Here is a 13,752-nt window from a genome sequence, read left to right as displayed (position 1 = left end):
GATTTTGAAGTAAAGGTCTTCCAAGAGTTCGCGCTAGCGCTGAGGATCATTCCCAAGGACATTCACCCGCCAAAAATTAGACTGACCCCCTCTTCTAGACGAGACGGCGCGAAGGGCGCTTCTTCAATGGATGATTATTCAAGGCGAGGATGAGTCTTCATCTCCCAAGTCATACCACGAAGCCACCAGAAAATTACTCCAAAATGAATCGCGCTACAGCACAAAGGAGCGTAATACGACCCCCGTTCAGGCGTATTTCGATCCTATTTCAAATGACCAGCCGTCCCGACCTCGGGGTCAGCTTTCATCCTTCTTTGGCCGCCACTAGTGACCATGTCCACTGATGTTGGATACGTTTCCAGTCTAGAGAAGGATAGCCCGCAATAAAATCTAACCCTTGCTATTCATTATAGGTTCCCGAGCACATCCCTGTTGCATTATCCCTTCGTTTCCCAGACGACAGGCGGTCAATGGATCGGTGGCTTAGTACGGACCAGTCCGACTAGACAGCAAATTGCTCAGGATATAGCGAAATGCGGCGAAATACTCAGTGATCCTTCAGTGGGTCATCTCTCTGGCTCTGAAAAAAATCAAATCGGTCGCAAAAAGCTGTTCATTTTACCAGTCGAAAACAAATATTGCATCTCGAAAAGTACCAAATATGTGAAACACATTACTTGAGCTCGGGCGCCAATATATAATATTCTTCAAACAGAATTTTCCACATAACCAAAAGCCGGTGTCCGGATAGGCTTACACTATAAGATTAATGCGCTATTTTAACCCACATGATAAATAAACAACTAGCCTAAAAACGGCGTTTCACAATGCGGGTTGCGGAGACACACGTGCGCGCAGTGTGTCTTACCCCAAGAGGTTCCTACATTGATCGACAACCCGGGTGCCTTTCTTTGGCCTGTCTTGACGGGCTGGTATTGACATCCCCGGGTGTATATGTAGTGAAACGCCCCCGTAGTTCCTGCCCGGTGGTCTAACCTGTGTTGTTATTTGCCGCAGTCGACTTGACCCTTCCGTACGACTTACAACAAGACATCTAGCTCGCACTGACAGCGGCACGTCGGAACGCAGCCGCCCGCCCTGGAATTTGTCTTGGAACGGTCGCGTTTTAGTCCTGCGTTCCTCACGCCGACTGTTGTAAAAATCGCTGGACAGCGGGACGGAATACCAGACCTGCTCTGTCACTGTGTGCCCGTGGACAACTTGGTTAGACGCCACGGCCAGCCAGCGAACATGGAGCGCAGGACTACGGCGGTTATCTCGACTTGTTTGCTGTTGTGTGTATGCGGTAAGGGTAAGTGTGGATCTATATTTGTAAACCTTTTCGACGAGACGAGTTTGCGTTGTTTTGACAGGTGGTTTAGTAAACTAAAGGTGATGGAAAAGAGACCTACAAGTCTATTCTTGGTGTGTATATATATATATATATATATATATATATATATAAATGTCTCCAGTAGCCCATTCACAGACCACAACGGAAGGGAATTCGTAAGGTATTGAATCAGACTCGTCGGGGGGTCGCAGGATGCAGCAAATCCGTCCTGCCATTGCCATATTCTGTACTCTGGCCACGTAAAGGCAACACAGACAGTGTACAGTCGCGTTGTCGCCTCTTTCCTGGCCACCGCAACGAGATTGAAATACCGTCCGGGATTATTGCGTTCCGCCACAGCCCATCTAGGAGGGGACAACATAGATGATACAATCCTGCGCACCGATTTGTCGGTGTCGTCACTCAGGGCGATTTTAACTCCAGAACCACAGTCATCTGTTGCGTTATCGCGCCAGCATCTTTCCTACTAAATCGAGGCGGAATTCTTGGCTGAAAATTCACCACCCCAGCAGGCATGGTGGTTGCATTTAGAAGCAAGCGAAGCGTTTTAAATGTAGGTCCCGAAGCTATAAAAGTCCGCCCAACTAGACGCAACGAAGCGTTTCTCAGGCCGTGACGGGCCCGGATTTAACGGGGCGGGACGTCTGTCCTTGTAACTACAAACACATAGGAACTTAATTTGGAAGGTCAATAGGTCGGAGGAGAATTGATATGATAAAGGTAAATCAGAACAAGACTGGCGACCCTGACACGTCTGGATCCGGGCAACCTGCCAGCGCACAGCGCGTCCACACACACCATTTACGATTGAGAACGTTTCAACTAGGCTTTTGGGGAGACCTTAACGCGTTTTTAAGTTGTTTGCGCACGTGACGATTTTCGTGATCGGACTTTTCCCCGACGCTTCTCACAAAAGACAGTCTTTCCTTCTCAGCTGACCTCTAACGGAAGTATGGTCATGGAAAAAGCAAGTAACGCGTCAGGAAGGACACAAGCCTCGAGTGACAGATTGTGTGTATATCCTGAAGTTTGCATACAGAGTGTAGATCCCAACCCTACAGGGCCCCAGCTACAAATGTCCTGCGGAAAGAAACGCACTTCGTGTACGCACAATCTCCGCTACAAATCATGTGTGGACCGCTGGCCGCCAGCGCACTGTCCTAATCACTGCCATAGTGGCAGGCTGGATGGGCCTGATGTAACGGAGCGACAGACAGATCGCTGTCGCTACTAACAAAGTATAAACTTCTGCCAGATGGGGGGCAACGCAGCGTGCCATGATACAAACTACAGTAGTAAGTAACAATCCTACTTTAGTGGACACCCCCCATCGGTCTTAGTTAGATTTAATAGACAACCACGCTGGGGTAGAAGGTAGCTTTGTGTCACATGGAGATGGTTATCACGCCATCTTATGACGCACTCCGATAGTATCTGTTGCAGAGTTGTCCTAATCTAATCCTCGGTAAGAGAGGAGGCGTTGATGGATCGTGTGGATCACCATCTTTCTTTCTCCCTCACTACGGGAGTACCCAGGAGAAACTGCAGATGGGGTGGCGATACAGCGGTCAATAATAACGGGATAAGGCATTCTTGATATAGATATACTGTTCCTTCTTTACTTCCTCTTTTGCTCATCTATCTAGCTATTCATTTATTTTCGTTCTTGTATTCTTTGTCTCATTTCTTGTCTGTGTCCGTTCCCCTACATCACCCTCCTTTTTCCTCCATTCCATTTTCTTTATTTCGTTTCCGTACTTCATTATCTTTCTGCTTTCCGTTCTTTCCATCTTTTTCCATCTCCCAATACCTTACTTTTCCATCTCCTTACATATTCGTCTCTCCCGGCTTATATAGCCGTGAAGAATATTCCATACGAGTTAATAGTTTTATCTGGATGATATCAAATTTACGAGCAATCATTTGCTGACAGGGCTGGATTATATATAAGTGGGTAGTATCGGCCCTTAGTTGAATACAAATGCTGAAGCGGACACCGTTGGCAGACCCCGGTGAGTAATTCATGGAACGTGCAGTTTGATAAACCGACCAAGCAACCTTGTGGCAACGGTCTAAAAGGTCGAGCGGGAAAATACGTCACTGACATCTATACTTTCAGCCGAGCATCCCCATTTCTTCATCACGCCTTGACTATCGGTTCCACCATCTGCGCCGACATGCTCACAGACGATGTGGTCTGATCTGAGTGCACACATGTGTGTGTGATGCTCCGATTGCTCTTCGGTCCATTCTTTAACTCCGAACACATCGTGCGAAGATTTTATAATGAAAGCGCCGCGGGCTGCCCGATACTTCAGCTTCGCCGGCCGAGAAATGATTAAAGGTAGCAGATCTGTGGGCGATTTAAAGTATACCGTACCGCAGTGGTGACAATAAGACACTTAGCTCGTGTTAGAACCTATGATCAAAATTTAAAATGTTAGAAATTGTTACGTTGTGACTAAAACATATTTTAGAAGAAAGGTCACGTTAGCAGGCTGTTCGCATCAGAATGTTTGTAAAGCGTGTGTATTGACTGATACTGACCGATGCTATTTGATCTAGCGTAGCAGATATTTGTGGACAATTTCAATTTTACCTGAGAGGTAGACTTTTTTGACAGGCCATGTAGAGAACTGCCTTAAAAGAAAACTTACCACCTGAACATCTGCTTGGAGATTATTATACTCTTGCATGCTGGGAGGTCTATAGGACAGCTTGGATCCGTAACACTGACAGCTCGTTTCGTATAAGGGATTATTGAACTTGGACCAGCTCCAAGGTCAACCATTATTTTCTGCTGTACAGACACTTTTGTTCTCCAGATGTCAACATCTCACTAACTGGTATGAGTATCTTCAACTTTGGCGCCACTTTATAACTATGATTAATGTAACAGGCACAAGCTTCGGTGGTCGACAAAGTTTGCCAGAACAATCCTTATCAAATAATATCAAATACTGACTATCGCTTGGGGCTTATTCGGGAAAGAACATAGTGGTCAAATACAGCTGAAATAGGTGACAAGATCATCCGTTATTTTCACTGCGAAGTCTGGAATGGCAGTAAAAAAAGTTAGACAAGCCCCGCTTTTTGTTGGAAAAATTTCAAACAAATGTTACCAACAAAGTTGAACCCTCAAGCGATATCCACGAAAAGGTTGTGACCTCAAAACAGTTAACATATTGTGTCTGTGGCAAAGTTCATGATGGCTCGGTTCTGACATCTTGAACGGACATTGACTCCTGACACCCTCGCGGGGGTTGGAGGCAGAAGAAAAAGACAGACATCCTCAGCATATTGGAGATGTCATACGCGTCACGAATAACTCCGACCAACGCCCCCCGTGTCACCAAAGGTCAGATGTCCGTCATTTTCCCTTGCAAATTGGCGGGAAAAATAACTAAAATCGCTGGAGGCTAAGTTGTTTCCCATATGGAATCATCTATATGAATCACATCCTTAACACTTAAGGTCCAGATGTTGTCAACTTAACGTTTTTACTTTCCACCATGGTATTTCCACTAAGCGACTGGGCGGTCAAGAACTGACGTAATATTTTGGGAAGGTGGGACTATGTTATAACGGGCACATTCCCACGTGCCCATTTGATTGTATGTGGTCTATATTTGTAATAACGAACCCAGCTGTTCAGTTGACTTGAACATGCCGACCCTGGTAGTGACCTATGGACAAAAACTATTTCCCTTGGTGCTTTGCTGTTCATGAATACCGCCAACTTTGTTTCTCAAAAGAAGCCCCTTGTTTGTTTTTTCAGTATTTGTAAGTTATTTTTTTTATTTAGTATTTGTTTTGAATAGTTTTCTTTTTCTGGTTCTGCCCTATCCCCAGTCATTGCTGGTCCGTTCCTAGTGAAGTACATTATATTGCACGGTTTACAACTTGATTACGCAATCGATATCAGGACACCAGTATTTTTACGACGGATTGTATTTATCTCAAGGCAGATGTTGTGGAGTGATATTGTGATGTTTTTTTTCTGACGCGACCATCCTGTCAACATTTACTTTTTCCTGTCAATCTAGAGGATGTTAATCTCAGAAATTGAAAAGACGACAACATTCTTCCCAAATGTTTTCATGCCTTCTAACCATTCTACAAGTAGACGCGATGTCCTGCTCAGCGTTTCAGTGTTTTATGGATGCTTTGCCTTTTGGGGGCATTTCGGGGGCAAGTCTATCTATCTAGTGGCCCACGTACAAAATGCCCCCGTAACGCACATAAAACAAAACGACCCTTTCATCTGCTCTAACCATCTCGAGCATGTTTTGATTTGTTCTTCTCTTTGACGTCACACCTACAGTTGTCGGGAATTCCACGCCCACCCCCACCCCCGTCACACCCTCAAGTTGCTACTATCAGGGGGTGAGGTACGAACCGGGCGAAACCATCTACGAGACGACGGGGTGTTTGGGGGGTGGCGCCATGTGCGATGAAGAAGGCAATCTGATCCAGTGGGATAATATTGGATACAAGTGTAAGTACGACTTCCTGCCTGTGGCATGAAAAATAGGCGATATAATCATCTACAACTTTAACGTTAATGCGGTACGGCATGATCACCATGCGTGATTCATGTACCATCAAGAGGCTTGGAGGAAGGGGCTGGTTTTGTGTTTGTTCGGTCGGTTTATATTTCAGTTACTGTGGTTTCCCTACTCTCCAAGCAGAGGTTGGTGGGGAAAATTGTGACCTCTTCCTTTCATCGAAAAAAAACTGATGAAAGGAAAAGGTCACGATTTTTCCCACCAACCTCAGCTTGGAGAGTAGGTTTCCGCACCTTCGTTATGATTTGCCTCAATTTTGATAATAAGTGCTAATCGTATTGTATCATTACTAATTTTCTTATCAGTTTTTTTCTCTAATCATGTTTTTGTCAATATTTTCATGAAGGCTAATTACAAGACTCAGGAAATTTGTAAACACGAGTGTACAGCCGATTTTGTTTCAATGAAAATTTGCGAGGAACTTCAAGAGGAGAAGACCCTGCCGTCCCCTCTATATCCCTAACAATGAATTTGATTTCATTTTGGCATTGCCCCAAACGCGTGACTGTTTATGGTCAGTCCCCTCACAGAAACAAGTGACACATTTTGTGTACCGTCTTGGCATCATTCCTACCCCACGTCCTTTCTCATGCCAACAAAGCCGTTAGCGAGATGAAGGTTTCTCTATCTGACCTACATCTACCTTCCGTGTCGTTTCTTCAAAGTCCAATAACGCGCCGGCTAAACCCGTCTATCTAAGAACCTGATAAGATGACGGGACTAGTTACTGGTATTTCCTTTCTCCCCTCAGGCTGTTTACATAATGAAGAGTATTACGAAGACGGCTCCTCGTTTGAAGACGAAAACGGAAACACTTGCCACTGCCGAGCGAGCGAGTCGGGCGAGCCCGTGCCCCCGATCTGCGACACGACGACGACCGAGCCGCGCACGGAGACGCCTCGGAGACCTTCGGCTGTTTCCGGGTGCGACTACGACGGGGCGCATTACGAGCCCGGGGAGACGATATACGACGTGCCCGGATGTGACGGTTACGGCGCTTACTGTGATACACACGGCGGGGGAGTGGTGTACTGGGACAACGAGGGATACGGATGTAAGATTTACTTGAATTCTTTACCCAGAGTCCCTTACGCGATCCCTTACCAGTAGGTTATCTCATCGAAGCTGCGACACGTTGGCGTCCTCGCTATGTCCTAGCGATTTGACAGGGCATCAGAAATCAGCATTAAGCCTTGTGTGTTTTCTTGTATTTTAAGTCAGATTTCTACGTTTTGCATGATATTCCCATCATCAAGCCACAAATCCAACTTAAGACGCAGCGACGCCACAAACGTGCCGCAGCTACAGTGAGATTCAAAGGCGACATAACAAATTAACTTTTAATTTCATGTAATTTCGAGTTTCATCTGATAATGTACTTCTAATATATACCTGTGCCCTTTATGCCCCAAATAATGAAAATCCGTTTGTCCTTTCTTGAGTTACTAGTATACTCTTCCAAACTTTATAACAAAAACGCCCATGCAGTTCCAGAACCTAAGCCACTGCTACCTAACCCGAAGACCATAGCTTGTTCAGAACAGAAAATTTAAAACCCGAAAATTCCACAGCATTCCCAAGCGTTCAGTAGAGTCATTGCTTCTATATCATGTATATCATACCAGACTGCAATGCGCTGAGAATGTGTTGGTTGGAGTTCAAGGCTGCGATATGGGCTCAGTGGGGACAAAAATTGATTCATGTCTGCTCAGCAGCTCTCATAAATCGTAACTTGCGTCTAAGGCCTTTTCCATTTCCCTGATCGCACCCAGCTCAACTTTAAATAACATAGTCCATAAGCGAGAATCAGGAGACGGGCATTAGCCAAATAGCCCGAAGGCCCGTAAAATTGTCGCGCTATTGATGCATTAGCCGAGATGACCCTCGTAGTCGCTTGGTTATTTTATCTGGCCGGCAGCTGCCAGAAAATCACTCCAACAGCGGGTTTCTTGTAAACTCAAAGTCCAGACGAAGGCGGGGGTGAGATTACGGTCATTTTTGAACGCGCCTGGCGCCTGGTGCCTAAATATTACCCCGCATTTCTCTGATCCTGACCGCGACGTCCGGCTTTCTAGGTATTTACTCTTTCCCAAATTACTGGTGTGTTACACTATCGGTAATCCTCTGCTGTTGCATGTATCACTAGGTTGTGTTTATGACGAAGACTTCTACGAAAACGGCGAGACCTTCACGACGTCGGACGGCACGCAATGTCAATGTGAGGTCGAAGACTTCAGCGAGCCCGTGCCGCCACGGTGTACCTCCCCGACCGTCTCCCCGGGGGTCGCGGGGAGGACTTCACCCCCTCAGATCCCCAGGATGGTAGCGGCCACCCCTACGTCTTTTCCCTTGGGCTGTGAATACGAAGGGAGGTCTTACGCCGTGGGCGAAACCATCATGGACATACCGGGGTGCGAAGGGCATGGAGCCTACTGCGACCAAGACGGCACCGTTATACACTGGGATAACTTCGGCTTTGGGTGTAAGTATATGACGTCACAGCCGCCATATTAGTCATTTAAACCTGGAAAAGCACATATTTGGTGTCCTTTTAGTGTTTCAATCCTTAGAAACAGCCAGGTTTGACCATCCAGTATGGCGGACATAGTCACGTGAGTACAGATGCAAACCAACTGTCGCTATGATTCTCACCAAGAAACTGCGTCTAGTATTACGAGGAAGGCTTACGAGGGAGCTATGGGGCAGCTAATGTAGTTATTTGCTTTTATTTCTCGCATAACCACATTTGGACATAACGCACACACAAGACCACCTTACCAAAAAGTTTCAGAACTGTATCTATTAAGTTTAATAGTGAAGTAAGTATTTCCTCTTCTCAACACGTCCACTGAATTTACAACCAATCCCGCTTTCCTGTATTGACAAATGACTGGATCTCCCACACCCGGTATTGCAATTTTGCTTGTGGTGCAGGTATGAGATGGAACGACAGAAAACGACAGGAATCTTTCACACTGCATAGGTCGTTAGTCCAGGTTTGCGTTGATGGGAATCCAATAGCTGGCCGGGGGCCTACCATTTGCGACCAAGGGGTGTTTATCCCTGTTTATCCTCTGATGTGTTTCCGTTCACTAAAAGTGCTTGCCGTATTCAAAAGACGTTAACTTAGAAAATATACGTTGCACTGCACATGGCTGAACACATGTAAACGTGACATGGTTTCTGGATGTATGTGTTACTTGTGCGCAGTCAAACACACCTTTTCATGGCTGTCATCATCTTGATTCTTATCGAAACTAAAACTAAGACGTTAGCAAGAAAGGGTATTTTCACAGCGGATTTTGACTTCGTTAGTAAAGAACATGTATGACCAAAACAGTAATCATTTTGAATATTTTGACGGAGTAATTTCTTCAGTTTTAATACTTTTGTATGTCCATTACCCAGGCTGCGTTCTTAACGGACAGTACTATGAAGATGGTGACACTTTCACGGACGCCCAGGGCCGCTCTTGTTACTGTGTGGGGAGCGACAATGCCGACGCCGCCCCGGTCTTCTGCGGCTCAGGAGCGCCCCCTAGCCGCCGCCCTCCTGCAGCTCGCACGTCTGAAACGGACACCAGCAATCACGTCACGAGAAACCCCGTGCAAAACGATGGTGGGCGCAACAACAACAACGCTCCTGGCGGCTCTACGACGAAAAGCAGTGGAAGCACAAGATTGCATCACTGTCATGGCCTCTTAGAACTTATCTTGCTTCTATACTTTCTTGTATCACTCTAGATAAAGATATCCACTTACATCTATATATGCATTCCACGTAAGACAGTATACTTTTTTTGTACAGGACGAAAGGATTTGGCGTAAACTGCTATTAGCTGCAAAAGTCCACATTACGCGCACTGCGTATCTAGACAGAATGACGACTTTTGGTATCTTCTACAAGGCTGTCATTGACAGCTAGTGGTGGTATTTCTCTTGTCAGTCATATCTACGGAAAACGCCAAAGATACTGTTTGCAAATATATTGTATAAGAGCCTGCTTGCATGCAAAATGTACCAAAACTATGCGCTTATAAATCTGTGCTATGGATGTGCAAACTTTATTGGTGAAATTTCATATTGAAATATTGTGCTGAAGAGAGCAGTTCGTGCAAAAGCCATCTATGTTCGGATTTTATAACATCCACGCCTCCTTGCAATTATAGCGAGACACTTTGTACGTAGTACTAAATACTCATACAGAATCTGCATTGACAAATGTATAATCGGTCACGAATTACGTTCTCTTAGAAGTCACGTGATGCACGAGTCCTTTGATGACCATTCAAAGGAGTCTACTTGGGGTTTTGAGCACAGGGAATACAGTAAGAGTACAGTAAGAGTACCAAACAACTTTTGATACCCCAGTACCCTTCATGAGACACGACTCGTCCTGTTACGGTAAATGATTTGTAAGTAAGGATAGAGCTCAGGTATTTCCAAATATGGGCACGGTATGATCACGTGATGTGCAGTGCTGATGTTTTTTCCTGACATAGTTAGGAAGTACTAGTATATGTGAGTTTATATATGTCGTTTTCCATTTTATACATATTCAGATATGTCGTTTTCCGTTAATCCAGTTTCTACTTTGGTGGTAGATATAGTAAAGTTTCTTCTTCCTTATAGTACCAAGGAGCTCTGATATAAAAACTCCTTGATAGTACTTAACCATGCTCGTACAAGTACATATAGAGATCATTATGTATATTATAATCTCTCCTCTACCTCTTTGTGTAATGATATTAATTATCTGTCTTTTTTCGTCGGATTAAATCCCGTCTGTATCATTATATTCCCTTTTGATATGTCTTTAGTAAGTTGGTGCAGAAACGATCACTTTTAGATGAAACTCGTTTTCCATGGTCCAGAATAATCACAAGACGTCAAACCCCTTAACGAGCCTTCGGCGATTTTCCAATTCCGAAAAGACCGAAATTTTGCAGTATGATGGTACTGCAGAGTAGGCTCTTGTGTGTATGTGGTTTTGACTTTCCAAAAAAATGCACGATATTTAAGCAATAAAGCTTTGTGTTCTTTTTGTATGTTGTGTGATTTCTACTTTCCCGTGCGCTGTACTTAGGATATCTAGGAAACAGACACATGTACACTGGGTTCGTTGACCGAGAAGAGACAGGATGGCAGTGGACTGGTGGTTTCTGAGCCTGAGGCGATATCATAGTGGTGTGATACAAATACATACTAGAACTGGCACTGCTCCAGAAAAGTACCAGCCAAGTGGTTTCAAATTGATCCTATCATCAAGTTTCATGCGTGGAATAGATATTTGATCTGATTTTTTTTCACTGGACTGGGGCAGAATGGACCCGGATCTTGGGACACAGACAACCGAGGGTGTAACTTAGTAACCAAATCTATTTCCTGCACTATACCGACGAGTACAAAGCTTCTTTCTGTCTCTGCGTATGTCTGTGTTTGTTTCTCTGTCTCTCTCTCTCTCTCTCTCTCTCTCTCTCTCTCTGTGTGTTTCTCTCTGTCTGTGTGTGCGTGCGTGTGTGCGTGTGAGTGAGTGAGTGAGTGAGTGGATTAATTTGTACATCAAAGCAGAAGTCAATCGAGATACATATAGATACATCAGACGGTATATTACGTAGTCTTGGCTCACGTACATCCCACCGAAAACTTGGACCGACATGCACAAAGAATGAAGCCATAACTTCTTACCAATGTAAAATCTCGATATAAAAAAAGCTGAGTCACTCTAGAGGGGGCGTACCTGCCGTAATGGTAAATGTGGGAGCGTGAATGACGCAATCGGACGTCAAAGTAGACTAAAGGTGCAAAGTTCGTACCAACCTCCGATTGTGTATATATGCCCAACTGTGGACTTTTTAAAGTGTAAGCGTTTCTGTAATATGAAGTATCATGCTTGTTCATTACTAGTCAGCAGCAACAAGTCACAATATATATGTTGAGAAGCCAAATGATAATTGAGTAAACCTGAAATCGCATAGACTGTAATATACTCTGATCAAAGCTAGGTATTTGATGGATATTTTGGTACAAGAAGTCAGTGAGCCAAAGTTCTGCTGGGATCTTTCTCAAAAGCAATGTTATAATCACAGCTCCAACCTTCGCCTTTCTCATACTAAGAAATGAGTCGGAATTCAGAGCCCTCAGGGGAGGGAATGGTAGATTGTATCTCGCTATTGTCACGTATTGTTTTGTGGCAAGCCGAAGGATAAAGCTAAATGTAAGGGAGCGTAGTTCAAACGTTAAACTGCACCCATGTTCTAACGAATTTAAGGTACCTGCATGCTGTCGAGTCATGATCTGCAAAGTTTATTTGATTTTTTATTTTGGCCATTATATACGGATCTATCGCTACTTTGTTTCTTCCTTGGTTTCTTCAATTCTTCCCAGCACATTATGTGTAAAGTGATTTGTCGCACCCACAACCTAACCTCCGAGCAGAAGTTGGGGGTATAAGATCGTTCCGTGTCATCTCTGACAGTCCTTCATCAAGTTGCACAGTTGAAAAATGGGGATATCTTAAGCTGTCAATTATCTTCGACAGGTAAGTTCAGAGTCGATCCTAAGGACTGTTTAATTTAAAGAAGACAGTTGGATAGGATCTTATATACAGTGTTAAGTATTTGGCATGTCCGACTATTCGGTCGTCATGCCCGTCTGAAAACTGTTTTATCTGACTCCTACGTCTCTGGTGAACGAGACCTCATAGATATAAAAAAAGATAAAATAAAAACATTGAGATCGGTGGAAAGTAAAGCAGTAGCATGTAGTCGCTCTTTTCTTCGCAGTAAAACCAAAGTTACGTTCATACAAAAGACATAGTCATATTATAGCATATTTGCTATGTTTACATTGCATTTCTGAAAGAAAGTTGATTAGATATTCGATGCACCTTTCCTATTTCTGAATTCGAAGGTCTAAAGGTATTCAAAACTGCGAGTAGGGCGCGGTCACGTAGGTCGTGCGATAGTCGTACGATTTTGATACCATAGGATTTTCAAGCAGACGGTGACAGAACCAACCACCGACATGGACCCAAAACAGCATTTTGTGTACCAAGACTCTTGAAACTTTGCAGGCGACGTACATTTTTGTCCTCCAAAATACCCGAAGTTAGCGATCGTTAGCCTTCGGTGCGACCACATCCGTCGTAGGTCGTCGTTCGATTTTGTTGTCGTAGGAATTTCAAGCAGGATGTAACAGAACTAGACGCAGACAACGATCTAGTACAGGCTTTTCTGTAATACGACAATTAAATATCATACGACACATGAACGACCGTCCCAAGAATGCCCTCAGTTTACCGTCGTGCGATGACCGTGCCAATCTGACCTTGGCGTCGTGTGTGGGCGTAACTGGTAGAGTGTTGGGCTCGGAACCTAGAGGTCTCGAGTTCGATACTCGCCGTGCCCCCGACTTTGTGCCCTTGGCTTTACACGACGTCCACCCAGGTGTAAAAATGGGTACCTGACTTCGGTCGGGGATATACAGTGCTACCTTTACCTTCTGCCTGTAGTTTGTATGTGGCACTGTTAAGATAAGTTACTAAACTTGATTTCAGTGCCATATTGTCCTCGTCTGACCGAAAGCAATATTTTGAAAAAATCTAACCTTGTCCTTACAGAAGAGACTTGCGGTAACATGACCGTACGGGCAATGGAGAGACAATAAGTGCTCAGTTTTAAACTTTGCAACAATGATGCAGCATATCCTTTTCAACCTCTGAGATGTATTTATTGTTTTTCTTAAGTCTATATAGTTATGTAATGAAAAACAAACTAAGGTTGCAGCACATCAAGGTAAAAAGTCCAGTCCACGAAAAGTACCTGGCGCA

At 44.4% G+C, this 13,752-nt stretch overlaps 1 protein-coding gene across 1 annotated transcript; it reads left to right on the top strand.

The window, feature by feature from the left end:
* The first annotated feature begins 900 nt into the window (after window positions 1–900).
* LOC118416679 lies at window positions 901–10,942 on the top strand. The gene is made up of 5 exons (XM_035821857.1): window positions 901–1,312; window positions 5,679–5,852; window positions 6,674–6,976; window positions 8,069–8,404; window positions 9,331–10,942. The coding sequence occupies exons 1-5, from the start codon at window positions 1,252–1,254 to the stop codon at window positions 9,663–9,665; spliced, it is 1,209 nt and encodes a 402-aa protein (XP_035677750.1). The 5' UTR covers window positions 901–1,251; the 3' UTR covers window positions 9,666–10,942.
* Window positions 10,943–13,752: the final 2,810 nt, after the last annotated feature.

Source organism: Branchiostoma floridae, chromosome 5 (assembly GCF_000003815.2).
Source record: "Branchiostoma floridae strain S238N-H82 chromosome 5, Bfl_VNyyK, whole genome shotgun sequence".
Taxonomy (NCBI): domain Eukaryota; kingdom Metazoa; phylum Chordata; class Leptocardii; order Amphioxiformes; family Branchiostomatidae; genus Branchiostoma; species Branchiostoma floridae.
The sequence above is the reverse complement of the archived record's forward strand: the minus strand, read 5'-3'. Positions and strand labels throughout refer to the sequence as shown.

Coding starts and splice junctions, on each gene's coding strand:
- LOC118416679 (XM_035821857.1), top strand. CDS start 1,252: ATGGAGCGCAGGACTACGGCGGTTATCTCGACTTGTTTGCTGTTGTGT. Junction 5,853..6,673: donor GGATAATATTGGATACAAGT/GTAAGTACGACT, acceptor TTCTCCCCTCAG/GCTGTTTACATAATGAAGAG. Junction 6,977..8,068: donor GGACAACGAGGGATACGGAT/GTAAGATTTACT, acceptor ATGTATCACTAG/GTTGTGTTTATGACGAAGAC.